Below are 25,715 nucleotides of genomic sequence, written 5' to 3'. Positions count from 1 at the left end.
CTCCTGTTTATCTTTGCCTTTAGAAGACATAGAAATAGCCAGCGAGTAGCACACAAGAAGGTAAATTTACTAAAGTGAGAGCTTTTGGAAGTGGAGATGTTGCGCATAGCAACCAGATTCTAGCTATTATCTTCTAGAAGGTGCTAGTTAAATGTTAAGTGGAATCTGATTGGTGCTAAGGGCAACATCTCCATTTCTAAAAACCCTCACCTTAGTAAATATACCCCTAAGTGTCTAGCTAATAATGCAATGTGACAGCCTTCACAAATACAAGTAAATATGAAATACTAATGAACCCCTCCACAGTAGTTGAGGGTTTGAGAAAGAGCAGCAGGGATAAATATAAATGAGTCAGAAATTTTAAGACAGTATAGCACAACAGCAGTGCTAGCAGAAGTCACATACAATGCATATAAATATACTTCTAATGGGCACTAAATCAACTACTCAAGCCTCCAAGGGCTGGTAGGATTTGTGCGATGTACAACCTGGCCCCAGGGAGAGGTATACAGGGAGACTGAACCCAAATCTCCTGAGACCTGTAGCTTCAGAAAAACCCTGTTAATGGCTACTGAGCGTCTCATATAGGAGGGCGAGTAGGAGGAGCAGCCCAGAAGTGAGAAAACTCTTGAGTGATCGTGCTCTGGGCTGGGGGAGGGGCAGCTTGGCAAGAGCCTACCTCCTCACTGCTGCATTAAACGCTGGGTGCCGCTGGCTTCTACCTGGTCCCCGACGTCAGATTTAACCACCCGGTGGACTAGTGGGGAGCGGATGAACCAGGCCACTATATATATATATATATATATATATATATATATATATTTTATAGAGTAGTATAGAAGATGTGCCCCAAAGAAAAATAACGAACTGTGCGTTTCGTCCTCCACCGGGACTTCATTAGTGAATGTATGATACACTGACTTCCTGTTGAGATCGGACAGACTAAAGAAAGGAGCTATTTGCTGGGTTGTTAGCCACTGTCAACTTGCACCTAATAAGGAGCGATTGCCCACTTTCAAAATTGTGTTATACACCTGATGAAGTCCTGGTGGAGGATGAAACGCAGTGGATGTGTGCTATCTACCCTATATAGGGGCGTTATACATATTGAGGGTTTATTTTTAGATATTTATCTCCTTAAGAAGATAAGGAGTTTTTCTTCATATTAAGAAAATCCAATCGTATGGGAGAAAAGCCACACTAAAGTTTTTAGTATCCATAAAGTGGACAAGTCGCCGTAGGATCCATCTCTTCCAAGAATTTATAATACTGCAAATTGGATTACAATCTTATTATAGATTGGACTACAGATTGGACTTTTTAAATATAATTAATTGAAGTGAACAGTTCGTTATTTGTTTTCTTTGGGGCGCATCTACTATACTACTCTATAAAGTATTGTGTTCTAGCCCCTACTAAGAGACAGAGAAAGAGAAAAAGATAGCATTCACCAACAAATGCAGTTTATTGTTTTAATACTTCCATAGCAGGCTTACATTACTGCGACGTTTCGGACCACACATAGACCTTTTTCAAGCAGCCACTGGGTGATAGACACATAAAGGCTAGCTGTTTATTATGTTTTATTGTCCTGAAGAAAATGCCTAATAAATGGCATTGAAACGTTGATGCACTGAATATGCCGCTGAACTAAGAGTTTATCATTGTATGCCTGGAATGCTGCACCAAGAGGGGTATTTATATATAATAGCGTTGTATATACACAGAATTACAACTTTTTGGGGCATTTTCTATATGCATACACGTACAACTCTACATAAGGACCTATATGTGCAAAAAAGAATAATGTTCTAACTTCTACAATTTTACTTACCTGTCCTGATGCCCCAGCCACCAATAGCTGGGCTGCCCTAGTGAGACCGCTGTCTATGGCCAACCGCCCCCTGTACATTACAAGCCTGAAGTCACCAGTTGAAAATACAGTTATCCTTTAAGGTTATGTGCACCTGGCGATTGCAACCCGCTAGTGCAGCGTCTCTTAGGGGAGAGACACCCGTACACTAGGAAACACTGATGGTATGTATTTGCACTTGGAATGCATTTAGCGTACCGTGATATTTACAAAGAAAAACCACAAGACTACAGGGCTGACAAATATGCACATATGTCTGAAGGCTTGATGCAACATATTTGAGATTCAAATGCTTTCATTGTAATTTTTGGGTGTCAAAACACTACTACTTACCATTCTGAATCCCTGCCGTCCCAACACAACTTTACCCTTACCCATCACTTGTCCATACATGTTAGGGTTCAACCCCCTGATATTTAAAAAACATTACTTACGACATTACTTTTTACAGTGGTCAATAACGCTAGAGGACTGCTTCCAAGCCATTGTATAACCTTTAAGGGCCGTATTCAAATGCAGGCGAAAAGCCGTGATCGATGAAAAGTTTTCGCCGATGACATCATTTTGCCAGCTGAAGTCTTTCCGCAAAATTCAAAAGCAGTGACTTTTCGGCTAAGTGGAAAGTCAATGCATTCAGATAGGTGAAAAAGATTCGCCTCTGAAGAGAGGGGGAAAAAAGTGCAGATTTGGGGTTTTGGGGTGCAAAGTTGCGGGAACCCCCGTACAGTGTTAGGACAGTCCCCCAAAGGTAAACTGCGTCAAAAAAAGTTATAAAAAAACCTTTACAACAACCCAAAAAAGTACTTTCGTTTTGGTGGGCAAAAAAGTGCATAGCTGCGGGATAAACTTAAAAACTAGCGAAACAGACTCCAGGGGGGTCCCCAAGTGTGCCCCAGGTGTTTTTTTTCTTTGCAGGTGTTTGCGGCAGGTGGATTTTCCATGATTTTTAAGACTTCTCTTTAGCAACTTTTAAATATTGCTAAATGCTATTCTTCACCCCATATGCAAATACGCTAATAAGCACCTATTGAGTCCATTAAAGTACCCCAAATACCTTCTGCAGGGCTATAAACTTTCCCAGTGCGTCATGCCATTGACAATAATTAGTTCCGCCAGGGGTGAGTTAGTAGGGAACTATGTAACTTGGCGTACCCCATGGTTCCATCAGTACTCTATCAAAAGAATAGTTTTAATTGGACTGGTCTTCCTAATGGTGCGTACACATGGTACGACTGTCATGAACGATAACGATATCGTTCATATCGGTATCGTTCACTTTTTTGCAGTCACCAACCTGACAACAACCAACAAAGCGCGTTCCTGCATGGACAATAAAGATATCTATGATCGTCCGTACATGGCCTTGGACGATATCGTCAACTTTGCCTGTTCAGAGATGTGGCAAGATGACTTTACTGACAGATATCTTTCAAGTCGTTGGTGGTACAGATCGTACCGTGTGTATGCACCATTACACCTCTGCGGCACTAAATTGTTCCAGTATTCAGTATTATTTGGTTTACAACATTTAAAAAAAAAAGAATGAACCTATATTATATACATAATGCAGATTATTGTATTAGATAATATGTATTTTTCAAAACGAATGCCTTTAACCCTATATATGTACACCAGAATTGAGAATGAGCTCTCTTTTACTAGCTAATCTGCCAGCTGTGGGCTTTGCACTTTCTTTTAGACATAAATTTTTAAATTACATAGGTATGTTTTTACGTCAATAAGTTTTTTGTGTCATTTATGCTGGTTTTGAATTTTTCACATTACGTAGCCTTGCGTACCAGCGGTCTTCCTACTTTCTATTATTTAGTTCAGGGAGAAAGTGGCTAACATTGATGCCTCTGGGTGTGGCCTTTGTTTCTATCCGACACATAAGATCATACGCCCTGTGTCTTAGCAGTATGTTGCAACAGCTGAGTGTGCTAGAAGCACCAGAGCAGAGAGCGACACCCCAGGCAGGACAGAGGAACTGCACGTGTTGTGACAGGTACAGGGTGCTAGAATGAACACTAATAAACAATCTTTTTAGGCAATTACCATATACCAAATGTTACAGCTTTCAGTAATAATTAATGTATTTAAAAGAAATAAATTCATATTTATGGAGCTAATCAGAAATAATTCACTTCCTAAAATTGACCACCAGGTGGCAGTATAAGTATAGGATTGTAATATATCATGGTCACACTCGTGCATGGTTCTGTTTATGGCTCATGCCTGAGCTACATGCGATGTCTATGACGACATTACCTGGATTTCTTTAATAGCCGGGACCCTTGCCCTGCCAGCCTCACTCAGAACCCCATGAGAATTAGACAAAGCACCTACTTCCTGTACAAACTGAAATCGGCGGGCAGGAAATGGATACGGGAAGGGCAGAACACACTGCTGCAGCCTTTTGACCCAATCAAATATGGCGGATGAAAACTACGATATCCGTACTAGGACAAAAAGGGAATATTTTTGTAATGCTCCTGCCTGCATTATTATTATACTACCTTTTACAGGCTAAAGAGGTGGTTTGCTTGTCTTAAAATTCCAAAGACAAATGGCATTATCATAAACTCTAAATAGCAGTGAAAGTATGTATGATTGCATGCCAGCTATGATGGAAATACGAATAAATGGAAGCACTGTAATTGACTTGCATGTTTTACCCCTTAAAGGTATTTTGCTGGCTTTAAAATTATAAAAGCCAAGTTGCATGCCTTTTCATTGGGGTGAATTAATTGAAGGGAAAATTGCAGAGTATGCCCCGTTGTGACGGGGTTGGAACACTAGCAAGTGCTCCCTAAATTGCACTGATTTTACTCCTAAATTGTGCAGTGTTAATTTGCAGAAATAACAGATCCAAAGGGTTGCGTATTAAAAATATATATGATTTAGGGCAGTGTTGGCTAACCTTGACACTCCAGCTGTTGTGGAACTATATATCCCATCATGCCCTGCCACAGTTTTAGCATGCCCTAATAGCAAAACTGTAGCAGTGCATGCTGGGTTATGTAGTTCCATAACAGCTGGAGTGTCAAGGTTAGCCAACACTGATTTAGGGGCTACCATGTTTACGGCATATGAACGCACTGAATCACACACATCACCCCTAAGATAATTAAACATATAATTTAGAACCCATGGGGCTCTAGGCAACATATCTGGACCCTCATCCATTCGAAAAAAAAAAATGTGTTAGGGTGATCTGGGCCCTAGGTGGGAGCCTAGATTGCAATATGGATGATCCAGCTTTGCTCCATCCATTCACATTCTTTCAGCTCAGCGCCCTTTTTATAATGTTCAACGATAATAACTCAGATCCTGCAACATGACTCCTTCCATCAGGTACAAAATGCTCTGCTCCTGGACTCTTCTCATAGGGGTCAATCCAATTAGCCGCGATGGGTGCGAGTTGCCGTTGCTACGGCGTCAAAACTCTGGCAACGGCACCTCATCTCGCATCCCTAGCGGCCGCCTCCGAGCCCGAATTTGCATAATTTTGCTTGAAGCCCTATGGGGCTGCCGTAAAGTGTGGCTTTTGCAGCAATGACTCACACCCGCAAGATCAACGCTAATTGGATCGAGCCCTTAATGTATGATTACCCTCACCTATGTTGAAAGACCTTTCTGATCAATTAACTGGTTCAACATAGGTGGTGTTAGTCATAAGTTAAGTGGGAAATCCTGGAGCAGAACATTTTGTACTTGATGGAAAGGGTCATGTTGGAGGGTCTGTTAATGGTTTTCTTTAACAGGGACTGAACGCACAGAATAATACCCCTTTTACACTGGAGCTAAAACCCGGGTTATTGCAGGGTTAACCCGGGCAGCTCCTTGGTTTAAAAGGGGTGAGGGTTGGATCGCCGGGTCAAGTGACCCGGCAAACCAACCCAGATAAATAGCAGGGTTTAACACGGGAGTAACCCATGAAACCCTGCTGTGTGTACGGCGCATTCTGGGTCTTGATGACCTGTAATGCGCCGCAAGCCGGCCAATTGTTCCGGCTTCAGTGGCACTTGGAGATGACGTCATCTCCAAGCGTCCACTTTCACGCCGGAAAAGCCAGGTCTATGCAGACCCGACTGCGGTGTGAGCGGCGCCTACTCGGGAATATCCCGAGTCGGCACCGGCTAAATTACGGGTCTGATCCGGATAGGAACCCTGTTCCAACTCCGGGTCAGACCCAGAATTTTGGTGGAAAAGGGGTATGATTGTTCTTTAAGCACTACTAATAACCCTTTTACACAGACATTAAAATCCCGAGTTTTTGCACGTAAACGTGCATGAGTCCGGGATTTTTGTCAGTGTAAACGGATCAACCCGGGTCCAGTGACCTGGGGATCCGACAGGGCTAGTTTGCAGGGTTGGGAACGGGTTGTGCCTGTGTCACCCTGCAGTGTAAACAGCGCAACCCGGGTCACGATGACCTCGGTTGCGCCACATGCTCGCTGATTGGCCGACTTCAGTGGCGGTTGGAGATTACATCATCTCCAAGTGTACACTGCAACGCCGGAATACCCAGATCACTGCAGACACGGGTCCGGTATGAACGCCTACCCTCCAACATGACCCGATCCATTAGGTACAAAATGCTCTTCTCCTGGACTTCCCACATAATTGATGATTGCAGTCACCTGTGGTGAGCTAGGTAATTGATGATACAGGTGTTTCTACACAGGTGGTTGCAATCATCAATTAAAAAGGGAGTCCAGGAGCAGAGCATTTTGTACCTAATGGAACGGGTCATATTGGAGGGTCTGTGAACGGTGCTCACCCGGGCATAAATTGGGTTGGCGCCGCAGTGGGAAAGGGTTCTGTCCCATGTCTGATCCGGGTTGGAAACGTGTTCCAACTGCTAATTACACCCATGCCCCTAGGACAGGTGCTGACAACCTGTGGCACTCCTGTTGATGTGAACTACACATCCCAGCATGCCCTGTCACAGTTGTATCATGCCCTAACATGCCAAACTGGGACATGACATTCTGGGACGTACTGTTTCAATTTCAACTTGATTGCTGCACGGTAGAACATAACATAACTCATGTGCTTCCAGTACACAAAATGTCCGCCCAGGTCTCTCCTCCACCTTTGCCATCTAGTGTATTTCCCTTAAAAGTGACCAATCACAGCTCTCGTTTTAAGTGGTTCAGGGGATAATGCAGGTGAAAGGCGCAGTGCTATTGGCCCGCTCGCTTGCTGGCACTTAGGGACAAGGTGACCGTAGCGATGCCTGAGCCTCTGCTTCCGGCACTGAGCTTCTGCCTGTGACAGACGCCGGCTGCCTGTCTGGGCCGCTCCAGGTGCGTACAGTCTCCCCCCCTCCTCGTGACTTTCCCCTCATCTTGCCTGTCCTTCTTAAGTTATGCAATGGCCAAACGTGATTCACGTAGACTTTGCGTAGTTTACGCAGAAACCATTTGTGTGCTGCTGCTCTCCATCAGCTGTGTAACTACAAGTCCCAGCAATGCCTGGCAATCCATTTTGCGGAACTTGGTATTTCATAGAGCTGGGGAGCCATAGTTAGCTTAAATCTCAAGTACGGGAAGGCATGCTGGGATTTGTAGTGTCAAGCCAGCTTGACAGCAAAAGTTCAATCTATGGATAGCATAGGGGTCAATTCAATGAGGGGGAGATGCCCCCACCTTGCCGTCGTTCATCGTTGCTGGCATCGGCAAGTGTGTATGCACTTATGCTGCCCATCCACTAGACGAGCTGAAAACGACTGCACGATTACAACATTGTAATCGTGCAGTCGTTTGTCAGTCTGTGATGAGCCTGCACTGAACGAGCAGTCGTTCGGTGCAGGCTCATCAATCATCTGCAAACATTGTCAACCTGACGTTATTGTCAGGTTGACCAGCTTGTTTGCCCGATGATAGATGTCTAAATGACCAGCGGCAGCGCGTATTGCTGGTCGTTTTACACATTTTTGCAAATGATTTATAGTAGGGATGTGCAGGCTCGGATAGGTTCGAGTTTGCACGTGGAGTTCGGATTTTTCCCTCCAAAAAAACGGAACTCAGAAAGAGGCAAAACGTCATCTTACATGGACGAACATCATCATTCCTGGGCAAAACTCCAGGAATGATGATGTTCGTCCATGTAAGATGACGTTTTGCCTCTTTCTGAGTTCCGTTTTTTTGGAGGGAAAAATCCGAACTCCACGTGCAAACTCGAACCTATCCGAGCCTGCACATCCCTAATTTATAGAAATCGTCCAGTGGATGGGCAGCTTTACTGATGCCGGCACGTCTGCCAGGCCCGCCGCTGCCGATATCGCTTCATACACATATCGTCCAGTGTGTACGATGCTTACAGTGATGCTGTACTTGTGTACTCTTTCTTTATATCTACTTTAAATTTGGATGGGGAATATCTTAGCGGATTTCTTGCTAGTGTCACACTTGAGATTACCGCAGTGTTTTCTCCTGCAATGATCAGATGAGCATTAGGAGCTGGATGGTATTTGTGGGAAACACATATTAGCTGGCACTTATGCTGTAGAAACACTACATGTGCTCTCGTGTGACAGGTAATAGCTGTAATTCTATGGACTATTTTGTAGCTTTTAAAGTGAATTTAAATGCAAATTGCTCTGTGCTTCCCCGTTGCTGCCTCTACACCTGCACTTCACATGGGAGATTTCTCACATTTTCTAGAGAGGACAAATGGAGACATTGGGCCTGATTCAGAGCCGTTCGCTATTTGCGGTAGTTCGTTCAAAAACAAGGGGTGGCTATTCAAATGATCCGTTCGCAAATTGCAGTCTGTTCACACCTCTAAGTCTGAACGAGCGAGCAAAACATACGCTCGTTTATTTGTTAAAAACGCCCCCTGGCCGCTCGCACCATACGTCATGTCCGCTATTTATTAGATTAATCGAGTACATCGACCAGCGTATGAACTGCTCGCTATTCTTGTGGTTGGTTTTTGCTACCACAATCTTGCGAGCAGTTCTGGCTATAAAATAACCCAGTGACGTGGTCAATGACGCTGCTGTATTAATTATGCACACCCATAAAACGCCCGTTTTGACCTTTAAGCACGCCTGCGTTCTGATCTCCACTCCCCATTTTCAAGCACCTTCCCCTGTTACCACCCACATACACCTCATTCTGTCACTCAAAATAGCAGGCATTCGCTATATTGCGAGCACATGAATTTCGGCCGCACTGACTGGTTCGCGCAAGCGTATAACGATCCGTACGCATGCGCAGATGTGCGAACATCGCTCGGAACGAGCGTACTGCCGCTAGCGAGTGGCTCTGAATGAGGGCCCTTGCCCATAGGAACCAATAAGACTGTAGGTATCATTTGTCTAGTACATTCAATAAAATGATAGGCAGAATCTGATTGGTTACTAGGGGCAGGTTTGATCCAATGTAATAGGCCGGGATGTGTGGAAAGGGGCAAGATGTAGGCACTGTAGCTGTGAGGTTTTTTTAAAAGGCGAAAAACAAACCTACACTTACATTTGCCTCTGAGAGCAGTGAATTGCTGTCTTGTCTAGATCTATTGCAGCTGCTAAAACTGCTTTGAAATACAGTTGCAAAATGTGTGTAATGGTCCATTTTAAACTTATGTTTTTGAAATTGCTACAAAGTCACACATGCGACTCTTTAAAAATGCTTTAAAGTTGGCCTGTCTCTTGCACACAATGAGGTTGGCTACATTTTAGCTGTATTGATGTTTGTGAGCATATAGTGTATCAATTCATTGGGCACCAGTACATCATAAATATTGGTTATGCTGGGCATACACGGCCAGATAAAATGTCTGTCAGACCGACAGACATTTTTATCTGGCCGGCTGCCAGCCGCAGATGTCGCCGGCATACACTGTGAGATTTCTCTCACAGTGTATCAGCCCGACATCCGCGCTCCGCCCTCGGGGGAGGAGACATTTCCCTGTTCCTTCCGTAGGGAGGAACACAGGAAATGTCTGTCGGCCGCGCTGGGCATACACTGCCCGACGCAGCCGACAGATTACCTCTAAATATCGCATCGGACGGGCATGCTGGACAATCCGGCATGCCCGACCGAGCAATATTTAACCCTCAGTCACTCCCCCCACACGCTACAATTATCGGGGCGATCCGCCGATATCAGGCGGATCGCCCTGACAATTGTAGCGTGTATGGCCAGCTTTAGACATTGTCTCAGTGATGTCACTGGTTGTCTGCAAAACCTCCACCATGTTGTAGACCTGCTGTCATACTCTAGTAGAAGTTTGGGATACTCCAGTATTTGTGGTAGTGCTCCCATTTCCTGGAAGATTAGAAAACACTCCCACTTAACTTCCCATTCACTGTTGTGAATCTCATCATCTCGGTCCCTGTTCCCCCCGTGACTTGTGGCATTACTTTGCCAGGAGCAGGGCTACAATGGGCTTGATTTAATTTAACACGAATTGAATAGCGCCGGGAAGGAGCTCCCGGAGCTTTTCAATTCAGCTCGATGTTTAGCCCAACTAAGGATTTCCTCTCGCACTCCTAATGGAAATCCGACAAAACTACAGGCGCAATGCTGTTTTCTGCCTTTAGCCTGCAGAAACAGCATCGCGCCGGGCAGTTTAGTCGGTGAATGCCGGTTCTCGCTACTAAACACCATGTTTAAGGTGTGAGAACGGGTATTCTTCGATATAACAGCGTGGTGAATTGAATAGCTCCGGGAGCACCTTCCCGGCACTATTCAATTCGGGTTGAATTGAATCGTGTCCATTGATGTCGCCTAGCCCCAGCCACTCCCACCTGTAACACAGTGCGCACAAGTAGGTAAACATGTATGTAGGTGACCTGTCCACTTTAATAAATTCTGTGCCCACACCCTTTGTTTCTTTTCAGTCCCATTTTTATGTAATCTGCTATTTATAGCATTATGTCTCTTTTGTTTAGATTGGTGCAAAGTAATGGGACTAAAGACAATATGGAAGAACTACAAAGTTTTGATTGTTATGGGAACAGGTCTTGGAATTACTCATTGGGGCTGGTATAACATGCAATCAAACCCAGTCTTTCATCCTGAGGGCAAAGGACGATTACCATACGTTGTTCGTTATATTACGGGGAAGGAAACAGATGCCAAAGCCAAATAGTCATCTCTTAATGGTATATTAGGTAGGTGTCCATTACAGTAGTGTAAATACACAAATGAACATTCAACGTACAATGGGGGGAATTCAATTGCTGAAATTGCCACGATGTGCTGTTCTGCAATGACACGTTGTGTTCTGCCTGCATCTCAAGTTTTCCCGTGCACCCTATAGAGGTGTGGGGGAATACTTGCAATGTTGGCACTACCGTAATTGGCCGATATGTGCACAGCCAGCATGGCGCCAATGCCCAGCGACACTTCCCGCTTATTTAAATGCCCCCAATGAACCAACTTATCAAAACAGAAGTGATTACAGCATCTATAACGCCAGCATATTATAGTCAGTACCTATAGATAAACCTGACTGGTGACAGTAACTCCAGAAGAATAGATTATTATAGGGCTATTATAATAGAGCTACAGCATATCCAACCAACAGGACTTACGCTTGGGGGATCAGAATTACAAAACACTGAACATGTGCAGAATCTTGGTGTTGTCCTGGATAGTGGCTTGACACTTAAATACCAGGTATCAGCCACAATCAAATCCTCATTTTTTCATCTGAGGAACATAGGCCCTCATTCAGAGCCGTACGCTCTGAGCAGAGCGCACGCTCTGAAGAGGGCCGGCCTCCATGAAAAAGGAGCGTCCTCCTGGACGCTCGTATAGCTGTGGGTGACCACCCACAGGCTATACGAGCGTGCAGTTTGATGGCCGCGATGGTCTTGACCATCGCGACCATCGAAACTGCGAGCCGGAGCCTGCGGTTGAGGTTTTCAACCGCAAGCTCCGGAGTGATTTTGGCTCTATCAGAGCCAAAATCACTCCCACTGACATCACTAGTGATGTCAGTGGGCCGGCTTCTGACGGGAGGCGTTCCCGTGGGAACGCCCCCGTCAGGGAGGCACGCCCCCGGCACGCCTACCAAAGGGGGCGTGCTGTCAATCAACATCGACAGCACGCCCCCTTTGATCAGACACAACGAGCGAAGGACTTTCCTTCGCTCGTCGCGTCTGGCGCATGCGCACGACGGAGCTCCCTCCGTCGTGCGCATGCTCAGTCCAGAACATCGACCCACTTGCGAGTGGGTCTGAATCAGGCCCATAGCCAGAATCAAGCACTTAATTCCCTCAGACGATCTGCCTAAAGTCATACATTTATATCATCACGCCTAGACTACTGCAACGCCCTCTACCTTGGACTCCCAGCAAATTAATTGCACCGCTTGCAGATGGTACAAAACGCAGCTGCTAGGCTATTAGCCAACCAGCCACGTTCCAGCCACATAACACCCATTCTCTACTTCCTTCACTGGCTGCCTGTCAGATGGCGAATTGTTTTCAAGATTGGCTTACTAACTTACAAAGCCCTACATGACCATGGCCCAAGGTACCTAAAGCAGCTTCTGATTCCTTACCGTCCCACTCGTTTACTGTGATCGGTTGATGAAGGACTATTAACAGTACCTAGAATCTCCCGGAATTCGTCTGGGGGTTGAGCTTTCAGTTTTGGGGCTCCAACCTTATTGAACTCACTTCCCCGCACAGTTCGAGAGGCCTCCACTCTAGAGTCCTTCAAAAATAGACTCAAGACTCACCTATTCACCCAAGCATTTCACTAATGTCCCTTGTTTAAGCTTATTTTGTGTTTTGTACTGTAAAGGCAAATGTAAAGCACTTTGAGTCCTTTAGGAGAAAAGCGCTATATAAATAACATTATTATTATTATCTCAGTTATTATCCAGTGGACTTCACTGTCACTCACATAAGTTATGCCATTTTATAGCTTTATAAAATTTACATTTTCAGTTAATGAGGTCATTTAATTAAACGGTATACAGTACATTGATGAACCTTATATTAATTTGAAGCTTTTATTTTCCAGATCATTCCTCGGAGACCTGTTTTCCAGCCCAACAAGGAGAAATGAAAGCAAAATCATATTTTAGAAGAAACATTCTCTGGATTGCCGGGATATCGTTTCTAGGCATTCACTTTGGGACATATATTATTCAAAAGTTTGCAAAAAGTTCTGCTAGAGAAACTGTGGCCCTGAAAGACTCTAAAAGTAGCAACTGAATGCCCCCTGATGTCCTACTCCCCCCTCCTCACTCAAATGTCCATCCAAACTACCACTGCTGAAACCATTGTAACTGTTTACCCAACGCTGTAATCTTTCCCTATTGATGTGAAATAAATAAATAATATATATACGTTTTAAGCCATACCAGCACAATCTGAATTATTTTCTTGAACAGAGGAGCAGGGATCTAATAATGACAAGAGTAGAACAGAAGAAGCCATCTCTGTGTACAGCTGGACCATTGACTAGTGCCTCAATCAGGGAACCCCTGAGTGTGCTGCAGATGATTGTAACATCGTGCTATGGTCCGTCTGGCAGACTTAAACAGGTCCATAATGGAAGCGGAGGATATGTTACCATGACGTCACAGTCCTCTGCGTTACTCAGGGGCATGTCTGTCAGCCATCCTGTGCTACAGTTACTTGTCGCCTCTCTGCGTAACCATATTTCTAGCTTTAGCGATTGCGGACTCTTTGCCGCAATCCTTTGCTCCAACTTGATTGACAGGTGCCTGAGTTTACCTCTATCGACCCATAAGGTGATTCAATTAAACAAGAGTATTTTGGACATGTGCTTGAGTTACCTTAAGTCTGAAGACTGCGCGTGCAAGACGAGGGTAGCTTTCACCTGTAACAAATCACTGATTGATTTAGCTCTGTCTGTGCTCTGTAGCAAGCCAGCATGCATGCTGCTAATGGAAGAAGTAGACTATCTCAGTGTTTTAATAGTTAAAGCCTTTCTCTACAAAGTCCCCAATGAGAGCGGTCCTCATGTGACTTTAGGAAGAACAGTGATTGTCCCTGTTGAAGGCCTGAGCGCTATGGAATCCACCTTTGTTCCTGGAATCCTCATTGAAATGCCAGGGAGCAGCTGGAGGACAGCGATTCCTTCGTCGGGGCTACCCACAGCGAACGTGAAGCTGGCCTTGTTTGCAGCCTCATTATCTGGAGATTTTAGCGACGCAGGCGATGGCGCTGTGGATGTGGCGGATGGTGTAGACACTGAACAAGTTATGCTGGATCAGCTGATTGTTTTAGGGAAACAGCTGGCGGATGACGGCGTGCACATACTTTTGTGCCAAAAAGTGATCCACCCATCGCTGAAACAATATCTGAGAGAGCAAAAGGTCCTTGCAGTGGATAGATTAGGAGCAGATCTTATGGAACCATTATGTCAAATGACAGGTAATGGTATATACTCTGTTACCTTCTCTTTATGCCTAATATATGGAACTATAAATTCTCACCATTAGGATTGAAATTTAAATCAGTACAATTGGGTGGTTTCAAGGATGGACAGTGATCCTGTTTGGCATTACTCCTTTGTAAATATAATTGGTAAGTCACTAGTCTACTAACTATGGGGTCTCCATGCGACCTCCAGTCCTGTTTGTGCATATTAAAGTTATTTCTAACTTAGGGGTCTATTTACTAAGCCTTGGATGGAGATAAAGTCCCAACCAAAGGGCTCCTAACTGCCATGTGACAGGCCGTGTTTGCAAAATGACAGGTAAGAGCTGATTGGTTGGGACTTTATCTCCGTTAACTTTACCTCCATCCAAGGCTTAGTAAATAGACCCCTTAGCTACATTTGAGCTTGGTATATCAGCTTGTACTGTATATTTTGTTTAGAAAGTTGGTGTTGTCACTTCACATCTTCTCTACAGTAGACCAAATCCAAGGAGCAGATTCTTCTACACACGAGATGTTGCCAGATCGGTTACACGGACTGTATCTCTCTCTCTCATTTCTGCTCACAGGCCATGGAGAAATGAGCTAACACAATTGCTCTTGTGTGCTCAGCGCACATTACTCGAAGCTGCTTGTGTGGCATTGAATCTGCCTCCAAGAATTCTATTTTGTTTTGTGTTGTTTTCATCATTCTTCTTATTATTGTTATTCATACTGTTGCAATATTATTCTACTCTTTCTCAAAACTGTTCCCATGGACGTTTCTCTTCTTCCGTGGTAAATTCAATCTGAGCTGCATTCCCCGCTAGGTGACCTTTCCTTACCTTTCAGAGTAAATAGAGTCCGGTGAAGAAGGGGCATCATGTACAATAGCCCATGCTAGATTGATGTCCGCCAGTGTTCACTGATCACTTGTGTTTCATCTCTGCAATAAAAGCTATGTCTTCTGCTGGTTAAGCTGCATTCACCGAGCAGTGAAACGTTACAAAGGACCAACCGTAACCAAGACGTGTGAAAACCTCCCTATAGCGCAAAAAAAACCTGTATAATTTTACATCTTTTCAACCAAATAAGAAAAATGAAATTCAATACAAACCGTCCTATCATCAATTGGCGGGATATGACTTTAAAGAAAAAAATATATATATTGGATATCTTCTGTAAATGTCTGTATAAAAGGGTAAACTGTCATTTGGAGAGAACACCGTCCTATCGCTTCAAATTTTGTGTCTAATATACTGTTCGCTTGTAAAAATGCTACTAAAAGTCTAATGTTGTATACACAAGGTCAGATTTTGTAGGACGATATAAACGATATCGTCAATATCGTCCATTTTTTGGCCCCTTTCAACTCCCAAACTACGGACGATGCGCGGGCACGGATGGTCGATAACGATAACGACCATCGCCCGTGCATGCAGTCCAACATGGTCGATATCGATCCGGTTACTATAGGGACCCGCGATCGTTTGGGGGTTGGTGCTGTGCTGGATGTTCGATAACGATCAGCACATGCAGGACGATCAGACAACGATATCTTTATTATTGTCTGATCTGAACGTGTGTATGCACCATAACACCTAACACAAACTACCAAGATGCTTCTTAAATAGAATGCAGGCACAGAAATATGTTCCATCCACCTCCATGGGCAACTTGAACTATATGCAATGCCTTGAAGTACTACATTATTGGCAGGTTCATACTATCATGACGAGTACTATCTGTTCTTTCCTGACTACATATGGAGTGTAAATGATGCACACCAATGACATCAGTTTCAGCACATTTGCAGAGGAAGAATGTTGACGCTTTAGTATTTGCTTTTTTTTTTTTTTATAGAATATTTTGCTGCAGATTAAATAAAATATTTTTTTCAACCACAGGTGCACAGTCCGTAGCGTCTCTGTCCTCCGTTCCGTCAGCTTGCTATGGAAGTCTCAGACAAATAAGTAAAATGTCCCATGGAAACAAGCGCTACTTACATCTTATTCCGTTTGACACCTCCGTCTGCAGCCTTGTGTTCTGCAACCGAAGTGAGACTTCATTAAAAGAGCTCGTGGTCAGCAACATTTCTATTTATATATGTGTATACTGTATATAATGTATATTTCAGATTAGTATAATAAGTTGTTATACTTTTCCCAACAAAAATATACACTTGTTGAACATGATTGTCAAATTTTGTGTTTTCAGCTACTTTCTACTGCAAATGTCTCACATTGCACAAGGTCCGGGCCTCGGCAGCCTACTTATTAGTTTATGTTAATGTGATTATCAGCCCATCAATGTATCCGTGCACAATTTTGTTCCTGACTGATATGTGTGCATTCAAAATTGTTCTTTACAAAAAGGCTTTATTCAGGATTTACTATTAATGTTAGATAATGTTTTTGTTTTTGTCGTGGAATTTTTTGTTTATTATTTATTAATATTCATAACGGCATAAGATCCACTTGAAGAATACATCATATAGTTTTCATTTGCAAAAACGTTAAATAAATGTTATTTTTGAAGTAGCGATTATCCTTGCAAATAGTCCATAACTTACCTCCAGGGCAGGAGTAGACATGTTCCTTGGTTAGTTAGTGTAAATGTGTAAAATCTGTTACAGTATTGCCTAATAATATCATACTCTTCTTTACACAAATTAGTCATCAAGCTACTGATTTTTTGTTTTTTTTTCCTGCTTTATAATTTCAGCGAACTTGTCAGACAGCAGAACATACTTTAAATCTACTGCTTAAGGAACCTTGGCTCCTTCTGGGTGGAGGCTGCACTGAAGCACATATAGCTGCTTACGTCAGATATAAGGTATGCCTCGACAAGCTATATGGGATTTGTGGGAGTGAAGGGGTTAGTCCAGAGGTTCCCAAACGCAGTCCTCAAGGCAACCCAACAGTTCAGGTTTTAGAGATATCCATGGTTGAGCACAGATGGTTAAATGAAATTGACTGAGGTACTAATTAAGTTACCTGTGGTCAAGCATGGATATTCTTTAAAACCAAGACTGTTAGGGTGCCTTGAGGACCGAATCTGGTCTGTCCAAAAATTTATAAAATTAAGATTTAGCTGAAATCCTTACAAAGTCGTTAGTTACTCTCTAACCTATTCCAAAATACAATCACAGCTTAATTTACTGTAAACTCAAAAAGTAGCATTAATAAAAAAAAAAAGTTTAACACTTGAATTTGTTAAGGACACAAAGACAGAACGTTAATAAATAAAGTTTAATATGACAAAAATGGTCATATTGCTTATTATATTTAAACAAGGATACCAAATTAAAATATAGAAAATGTTGAATGCAAAACAGTTTTTGAATAAAAACAGGCCAAAATGAAATGATTAAATGTTCTATTTCAGGGAAATGATTCATATGATTTGACATTAATTCCAGTTTAACATTTAATGCAAAATAGACTACAATTAAATAGGCAAAATCTGGCAACATTTTTTTTTTCTGTAAATATAATATGTGCATTTGTTGTTTTTAATTATTACAAACTAGTTTAATGAATGTTGGGTCACCTCGGTCTCCGCCATGCCCCCCTCTCTGCTGCCCACACCCCCCTCTATATTTGCTAATGGCCTACTCAAAGTGATAACCTAAAACAAAACTATGTTTTAATTTTTTGTAAAGAACGAATATTTATTTTATGTCTCAGAGTGGCCATATCCACAGTGACCACCTGAAGGAACTGAACTGTTCAGCGACAGAGTACAAACTGGTAGCCGACTGCTTTTGTTCATCATTAGAGTCTGTGGCGCGAAGTCTGGAACATGATGGCGGGGAAATCCTTACTGACCTACAGGATGGTCACTCCTGGTCTATAGCACCCGATGCCGCTTTGAATCTCCACTATGCAGAAACTGCCCACCATTGTGGCTGCCAGTTGCTGGAAAGGAGTGACAATTTACAGTGGAGTGTTCTAGGAACCACGTGCCAGCCATTCTGTCCACGGCAGAGTATAGAAGTCTTCTCATCGTTGATGTCGAATGAACCACGGATTGTTGATAGTTTCACTGCAAAGTATAATGGCCTGAGGGTAGCCGTTGACACAGCTGGCCTGATTTTGGATCTGGCATACATTATTAAAGATGATAATTAGTTACCGACCTTAAAGGAATAATAACAATTAAGATGCAGCTTGCTGGACTTATTTTGTTATGAGTTAATGACAATGGTTTGTAAAGTGTTGATGGTATGAAGGGATGTTTAGAAGAAATGGGAGAAGTTGTATCAAAGCTTTGAGAGTGATAAAATGGTGAGAGATAAAGTACTAACTAATCAGCTCCTACCTGTCATGCTACAGACTGTGGCCCTGATTCAGAGCCACTCGCAAGCGGCCCGATGTTTAAGCACTGCGCATGCGCCGTGTCCGGCGTGCGCGAGCCCCGCCGAGCGACTGAAGTTCAGTCGCTACGGGGCTGTCGATGGTGAGTGACAGCTCGCCCCTTTTTGTGGGCGGGTGGGGGGGGTAGCTGGACAAACGCAGGCGTACCCTTAGGAACGCCTGTCGCTTGTATGGAGGACTTACTGACATCACTACTGATGTCAGTAGAGGACTTCCTGCTCTATTAGAGCAGGAAGTCCACTCGGCCTTGCGGCAGCCTAGACCCTACTGTAGGGTCTCGTCGCAAGGTCGATGGTCGCAATTATCGTGGGTGGTCTCCCACAGCTTTGCGAGCGGCCGGAGAACAAAAAAAAAAATGCCCACTATCCCAGCGTGTGGGCAGCGACAGCGAACGGCTCTGTATCAGGGCCTCTGTTTTGAAAAAACAACAGGAGCTGTTTGGTTTGTCCTTAATCTCTCTCTGCGGCTTGATGCATCTTTCCCTAGTTCAGTAAAAATAGCGATGATAATGCTTGCAAATATTTCTTGTTTTTGACACACCATAATATAATATATTCTATATTAACTATTCAAGAATATATTTTCAGTCCGTTATACCAGTATTTATTTATTATTTAAAAGCACAACATTGCTTTTTAGAAATAGGAAAATATATTTGGATTCCATAAGTTGCCTAATTTTGGACAGGAGCCCCCTCACTCCCCCATGATATAACTAGTATCATCCCTCATGTAATAAAACAGGTGTTCATCTGTGTTGTTAAGAGCAGATTTCTTTTGCAATCAGATGATTCTTGTTGTAACAGCTCATGGCTAAAGCTGGCCGGCCATACACGTCCAGATAAAATGCCTGTCAGACCGAGAGACAGTTTATCTGGCAGCCTGCCAGCCGCAGATGTCCGCGGCATACACTGTGAGATTATGGTATATGGTCTCGGTCGCCCGCACACACGCTACAATTATCGGGGTGATCCGCTGATATCGGGTGGATCGCCCTGATAATTGCAGCGTGTATGGTCAGCTGAAGTATTATACCCCGTCCTGTCCTCATCAGTAACCGATTGTGACCCCTCCAACAGAGTTGGAGTGAGGTTGTCAATAAATATTAAGGTGTCGAATCCCAGTGGTTCCCAGTGTCTGTATATTTCTTAATAGTGCTATAACTTATATTGTGATAAATACTTTCTGGGTTTTTGTTTGTTTTAAGTTTTGAATGTGTATAGTAGTATAGGCCAACGTTTTTCCAGTAGCCAATTTTATTTTCTCTTTATCACATGACATTGCAAGTCAAAAGCATTTTCCCATGCATAATGGCTCAATGTAAAAAAAATATATAAACTAATACAAAAAAAAAGGTGAAGATAAAAGATCACAAAAACATTCTCTCCATTATGATTTAAATTACTAATCAGGCTGCACGATCAGCACTTTACTTGCTGGAGGCCAACTTGTTGATTAAGGGCCTGATTCTGAGATGTATGTTCATCCGATGCTGAACATATATCGCCGATGGTTCTGTACCTGCACAGGACCCGTTCTGAGCATGTGCAGAACTAGTCCTGCGATTACGCTCGCAGACCCCCTCAAGCCGCAGCATGATTGACATGCTGCAGCATTTGTGAGGCGGAGAGGGGGCGTGGCTGGTCACCGTTCCTGGAAACGGGGGCGTGTCGTCCCCATTTTCTGGAATGGTGATAAATAGACTCTCGTTGGTTGCTATGGGCAACACCTCCACTTCTATAAACCGGCACTTTAGTAAATATACCCCCTGGCCTCTGAAGTGACCAGCTCCTGCAGCCTAACCAACGGAGCGACCATCGCATCCGATTGCGATGGTGCTCCCAGATGCAGCAAGGTGGTGTCTGACACCACCTTTTGCATTAAGATGGATGGAATTGCGAAGCTTCTGGTGTGCAGCTTTGCTATTCTGTCCATCTACGTATCCAAAGGGCTGATGTAGACATTATTACAAAACATTAATGACCACACACACACACACAGAACATGTGCATGTTCAAAGGGGAGGCAGATTTATATAGGGTACAATATAAAGGTGCGACTTACCGTAGCACTGCGATGATTAAGTACATATTATTTTGTATGTCTACATGATCAGGCCCTATAGGAGTGTACAGTGTAGGCACATATAAGATTTTTAGGCATTAGGAAAACAAGTATGAGAGAGAGAATTATCTAAGCAATTTGCAGCCCTAAGCGTTACAATATAGAATAATATTTACTTTTTAGAGTGCTAGAGAAATTTTGCAGGAATTAAATTTGGGGCATATGAATGAACAGCAATAAGATTAAACACATTGTTTTCCAAATAATATGGAATCCAGCTCTGCACTAAACAGTAACATGGAAAGTGCCAGTACAGCAATAAATGTTACACTTCGTTGGGAAGGAATGAAAATCCATAGCTCCTTCAGCCAGGTTAGCCCGAAGATCCCTGAGGAGCCATTAGAAGTATTAGGAGTCGCGGAACTTTTGAGTAAAAAATAATAATTTAAAGTTTTACCCAAAGTTATAGATACCCCTCAGAAAGTAGCTCACATAGCCACTCAAGGCACAAAATTCTAGTTAGGTATAAGGTACAGAGCGATTCATGAAGCAGGAAAACTCCTTTAACCACTTAACTGACAAAAAAAAAAAATTTTTTATGATTGAATTAGGTCAAGAACATCTTTTTAAAACACGATTTCATAAACAAACATTTTTTTTAAACACCATATAGCATAAAAATAGCAAAAGGAAAGAAAGGACTCAACCGAAACGCGTTGAACCGCCTATCAGACGGGGTGATCAAAGGTTCAATGCGTTTCGGGGAGTCCACATATACCTTTTGTTTTATAGACTGTCCCGCATTGAGCCTAGGCAGCCATATACTCTGCAATTATTGTCCCAATGATGTACTATTTATGGTCACGTCTGAGCAGCAGTTATTGCTCTGTCGGGTATAAGAAATCTTTCAGCCTCTCCGAAAGATGCGATAATTGCTGCTTGGATCTGGCAGTATGACGATGACCAGCCACCCGCTTGCCACACAGCTGATAATAAATCATAAGTATTAAAATTGTTTGCATAATTTTGTGAGGAAAGTAAAAAAAAACAATTTTTATACTTTTTCTTATTTAGGGAGACATTGTGGCTGATAATGTAACACAGCACTGGTCACAGCTTTACTGCTTCTCATAATAGGCCCTTGAACATTTTCAGCCCCAGGCTCATGTGGCTCTTACTCCGAACCTGCACATGCGTACCACTGAGTGTATGGAAAGGCCGCCATTGCGTATGGAATCTCTCCCAATTGAGCTGGTGGCGGAAAGCCATAGGCATGCCTGGGAGGTTACTGAGAGATGGATGTCTCATGGGCATGCTCAGAGAGTGTCACAGGCATGTCAGTGTACCTGGCTGAGTTCTCAAACGTAGAACCACAACCACAGAGGCCATGTTTAGAGAATTTTGTGAAGGAGACACTGGACCAGCCATAGGCTGTCGTAAGTGTCGATGGTGCAAGCAATAGTGCACGGATGGCGGAGTTTTCACAACTGCCGGCGGAGTTACACTGTCCGTGAGCACTGAAAATGGGCACCTTCAAATTTGCACAGTATATCATATGCTAGTACACAAGGGGGAAATGGAAACGAGCATTTACATATTACCGCCGCTGTGCTCCGCAAAAATGCACAGCTGCGCATTCATGTCACCTGTGTGAGCTATAACCATAATATATAATATTACACCACATGGCATTATGAAGCATAATTTGACATGAGATACTAATTTAATTATATATATATATATATATATATATATATATACACACACACACAACTGAATGGCGGCACACACGGCGACTGTTCACAAATGGCAAAAGACTCTCATGGATGGATCAACGTTTCATGAAGCTTTACTTCATTTTGTCATGGATCAACGTTTCATGAAGTAAAGCTTCATGAAACGTTGATCCATCCATGAGTCTTTTGCCATTTGTGAACAGTCGCCGTGAGTGCCGCCATTCAGTTGTGTATATTGGTCCTGTCAGCAGTTCCACAGAGGGCACTGGCGCATTACTGACATTTGAAATGGAGAGTGCCAGCATGATTGTTATATCTATATATATATATATATATATATATATATATATATAAACAAAAAAGGGTGAAGGAGCGGCGCCTCCAGTGTAACAACTTTTATAACAGGGATATTAGGACCAAGTCCATGAGGTCCAAACACACAGTCTATCCTTGTGGTGTCTTCGTGTGAATCCCACGATGTAAATCTCAAAGAAAACAGAAAAATAAAACAAACATAGTGTAGTCTGAAATGATATAAATATATATATATACGTTCAAAAAGTGCTGTTGTGCAAAAGTGGTGACATATAAACAGTAGCCGTGTGTTAGAAACACTCCACTCGTGTGTATACAACAAAGCTCCAGCACCCCGAGTATATATAAGAAATAGCCTTGTACCAGCTGTTTACTTGTCTTATGTCAAGGTAACAGGTATCTTTCTTTTGGTCCTTTTCTACGTCCAGGAACTAGGTCCAAATGCATATGCAAACATAGAGAAAGAAAGGAGGGCCTCCAATAGTGTAATAAGTTTAACACATACACTTTAATGAAGACAACAACAAAAAAGACTCGTACAATATAGCAAGATTAAAAGGGCTTATCTGTCCAACAATGTGGAGGTGTAACAGGAGGTTCTACTAGGTACTGCTCAACGCGTTTCGTCCCTCTGTGGTTTCTGGGGACTTCCTCAGGAGTGGATACAGCAATAGGGATACTCTATCTTAAACACATATATTTATACCCATACTAATAGTAATCACCTGGATTACGTTTAACGAGCGCCCAGGGCCGCCTCTATGCACATGCGCGAGAGTTCCAGGCTCTCGCGCAGCCTAGAGACTGAGGTCAACAGTCCATGTCGCGTTATCAGTGCGGATGCCGCTATAGATGCCCTGAGTGAGTCTCTGTGCTTATCAAACACCCGCTCTTAGTACAAGCGGGGTGGGGTGACACTTTTGGCTCTATCGATTCCCATAACTATGTACTTTCGGCTGCCATTTTCCCATAGACATAGGCGGTCGCCATTTTGGGTATGTCTTGGGAAATTATGTAGTTGCTGACCCCTGTTGCAACTCCTCTCCACAATATTGATTATGCAGATAAGCATCCTTTTATCTCATTTCTATGTTTTTTAACCCTGTCTGTACCGTGTATTCCCCATGTACTAAGTATTATTAAACCACTTGTTGATGTAAGCCCCCCTGAGTAAGAGTCACTTTCTGTTTGATTTAAGTGGACCTACTCCTTCTGCACTTGCCAATACTGGGGCCAGCATACGAGTCTGAAGAGGTGACTTAGTACTTGATGCATTCTGGTACGCATATATAACTACTTCACCATATTATTTGTTTGAGACACAAAATTACTACACCATGTATGCGTATTTTGGCTCGACATGAGCTAATTTTATTTAAGGTTCCTGGTTACCCTGAAGTTGTGAAACCACTTCACCATATGGGGTTCCAGTAAAACAACCACAGATAAGCTATAAAGATTTATTTTCTGGTACGCACATTTATATTTGAGCACGTGCTAATATATTTTTTGAAATACTACACTATTAGGCGCATGTTCTTTCCATACCCCATTCCTATATATATATATATATATACAGTCAGGTCCATAAATATTGGAACATTGACAGAATTTTCAGATTTTGGCCTCTATTCACCACCACAATGGTTTTGAAATGAAACAAACAAGGTGTACTTTTAACTGCAGACTTTCAGATTTAATTTGAGGGTAATTACATCCAAATCGGGTGAACGGTGTAGGAATTACAACAGTTTCAATATGTGCCTCCCACTTTTTAAGGGGCCAAAAGTAATGGGACTATCAACTCAAAAGCTATTTCATGGACAGGTGTGGGCTATTCCCTCATTATTTCATTATCAATTAAGCAGGTAAAAGGTCTGGAGTTGATTCTAGGTGTGACATTTGCATTTGGAACCAGTTGCTGTCAACTCTCAATATGAGATCCAAAGAGCTGTCACTATCAGTGAAGCAAGCCATCATTAGGCTGAAAAATGAAAACAAACCCATCAGAGAGATAGCAAATACATTAGGTGTGGCCAAATCGACTGTTTGGAACATTCTTAAAAAGAAAGAATGCACCGGAAAGCTCAGCAACACTAAAAGACCCGGAAGACCACGGAAAACAACTGTGGTGGATGACAAAAGAATTATTTCCCTGGTGAAGAAAAACCCCTTCACAACAGTTGGCCAAATCAAGAACACTCTCCAGGAGGTAGACGTATATGTCAAAGTCAGCAATCAAGAGAAGACTTCACAAGAGTGAATATAGAGGGTTCACCACAAGATGCAAACCATTGGTGAGCCACAAAAACAGGAAGACCAGATTAGAGTTTGCCAAACAACATCTAAAAAAGCCATTACAGTTCTGGAACAACATCCTATTGACAGATGAGACAAAGATCAACTTGTACCAGAGTGATGGGAAGAGAAGAGAAGGAAAGGAACTGCTCATGATCCAAAACATACCACCTCATCAGTGTAGCATGGTGGTTGTAGCGTCATGGCGTGGGCATGTATGGCTGCCAATGGAACTGGTTCCCTTGTATTTATTGATGATGTGACTGCTGACAAAAGCAGCAGAATGAATTCTGAAGTGTTCCGGCAATATTATATGCTCATATTCAGTCAAATGCTTCAGAACTCATTGGACAGCGCTTCACAGTGCAGATGGACAATGACCCGAAGCATACTGCAAAAGCAACCAAAGAGTTTTTTAAGGCTAAAAAGTGGAATGTTATGCAATGGCCAAGTCAATCCCCTGACCTGAATCTGATTGAGCATGCATTTCACTTGATGAAGTCAAAACTGAAGGGAAAATGCCCCAAGAACAAGCAGGAACTGAAGACATTTGCAGTAGATGCCTGGCAGAGCATCACCAGGGATGAAACCCAGCGTCTGGTGAGGTCTATGCGTTCCAGACCAGGCTGTAATTGCCTGCAAAGGATTTGCAACACAGTATTAAAAAGTGAAAGTTAGATTTAGGATTGTTTA

At 42.9% G+C, this 25,715-nt stretch overlaps 4 protein-coding genes across 5 annotated transcripts in view; 3 read left to right on the top strand and 1 right to left on the bottom strand.

Annotated features, from left to right (window-relative positions):
* Nucleotides 1-4,266, bottom strand: part of SLX4IP (SLX4 interacting protein) — a 157,296-nt gene extending 153,030 nt beyond the window's left edge. For both annotated transcript variants that reach the window (XM_088478087.1, XM_088478088.1), the window contains exon 1: nucleotides 4,142-4,266. The gene's annotated coding sequence lies outside the window, so the exon portion shown is untranslated. The remainder of the gene's footprint in view (nucleotides 1-4,141) is intronic.
* A 2,830-nt stretch (nucleotides 4,267-7,096) lies between these two features.
* Nucleotides 7,097-10,978, top strand: LOC148517928 (uncharacterized). Its single transcript, XM_088478059.1, has 2 exons — nucleotides 7,097-7,185; nucleotides 10,779-10,978. Exon 2 carries the CDS (start codon nucleotides 10,793-10,795, stop codon nucleotides 10,976-10,978), a length of 186 nt encoding a protein of 61 aa, XP_088334185.1. The 5' UTR covers nucleotides 7,097-7,185; nucleotides 10,779-10,792.
* On the top strand, nucleotides 7,099-13,204 carry LOC148517927 (uncharacterized). Its single transcript, XM_088478060.1, has 2 exons — nucleotides 7,099-7,185; nucleotides 12,865-13,204. The coding sequence occupies exon 2, from the start codon at nucleotides 12,906-12,908 to the stop codon at nucleotides 13,056-13,058; it is 153 nt and encodes a 50-aa protein (XP_088334186.1). The 5' UTR covers nucleotides 7,099-7,185; nucleotides 12,865-12,905; the 3' UTR covers nucleotides 13,059-13,204.
* Nucleotides 13,205-13,243: 39 nt separating this feature from the next.
* Nucleotides 13,244-19,854, top strand: MKKS (MKKS centrosomal shuttling protein). Its single transcript, XM_088478055.1, has 4 exons — nucleotides 13,244-14,246; nucleotides 16,139-16,314; nucleotides 16,956-17,066; nucleotides 17,921-19,854. The coding sequence occupies exons 1-4, from the start codon at nucleotides 13,256-13,258 to the stop codon at nucleotides 18,362-18,364; spliced, it is 1,722 nt and encodes a 573-aa protein (XP_088334181.1). The 5' UTR covers nucleotides 13,244-13,255; the 3' UTR covers nucleotides 18,365-19,854.
* The last annotated feature ends 5,861 nt before the right edge of the window (nucleotides 19,855-25,715 follow it).

This window comes from Taudactylus pleione, unplaced genomic scaffold (genome assembly GCF_031769625.1).
Source record: "Taudactylus pleione unplaced genomic scaffold, aTauple2 ptg000206l, whole genome shotgun sequence".
NCBI classification, from domain to species: Eukaryota; Metazoa; Chordata; class Amphibia; order Anura; family Myobatrachidae; genus Taudactylus; species Taudactylus pleione.
This window is presented reverse-complemented; position numbering and strand designations above follow the sequence as displayed.

Bases quoted from the DNA above. Each gene is read 5' to 3' on its own strand.
- LOC148517928 (XM_088478059.1), top strand. From the start codon at position 10,793: ATGGGACTAAAGACAATATGGAAGAACTACAAAGTTTTGATTGTTATG.
- LOC148517927 (XM_088478060.1), top strand. From the start codon at position 12,906: ATGAAAGCAAAATCATATTTTAGAAGAAACATTCTCTGGATTGCCGGG.
- MKKS (XM_088478055.1), top strand. From the start codon at position 13,256: ATGACAAGAGTAGAACAGAAGAAGCCATCTCTGTGTACAGCTGGACCA. The intron at 14,247-16,138 runs GTAATGGTATAT...TTTCAACCACAG, and splicing joins ACCATTATGTCAAATGACAG to GTGCACAGTCCGTAGCGTCT. The intron at 17,067-17,920 runs GTATGCCTCGAC...TTTATGTCTCAG, and splicing joins CTGCTTACGTCAGATATAAG to AGTGGCCATATCCACAGTGA.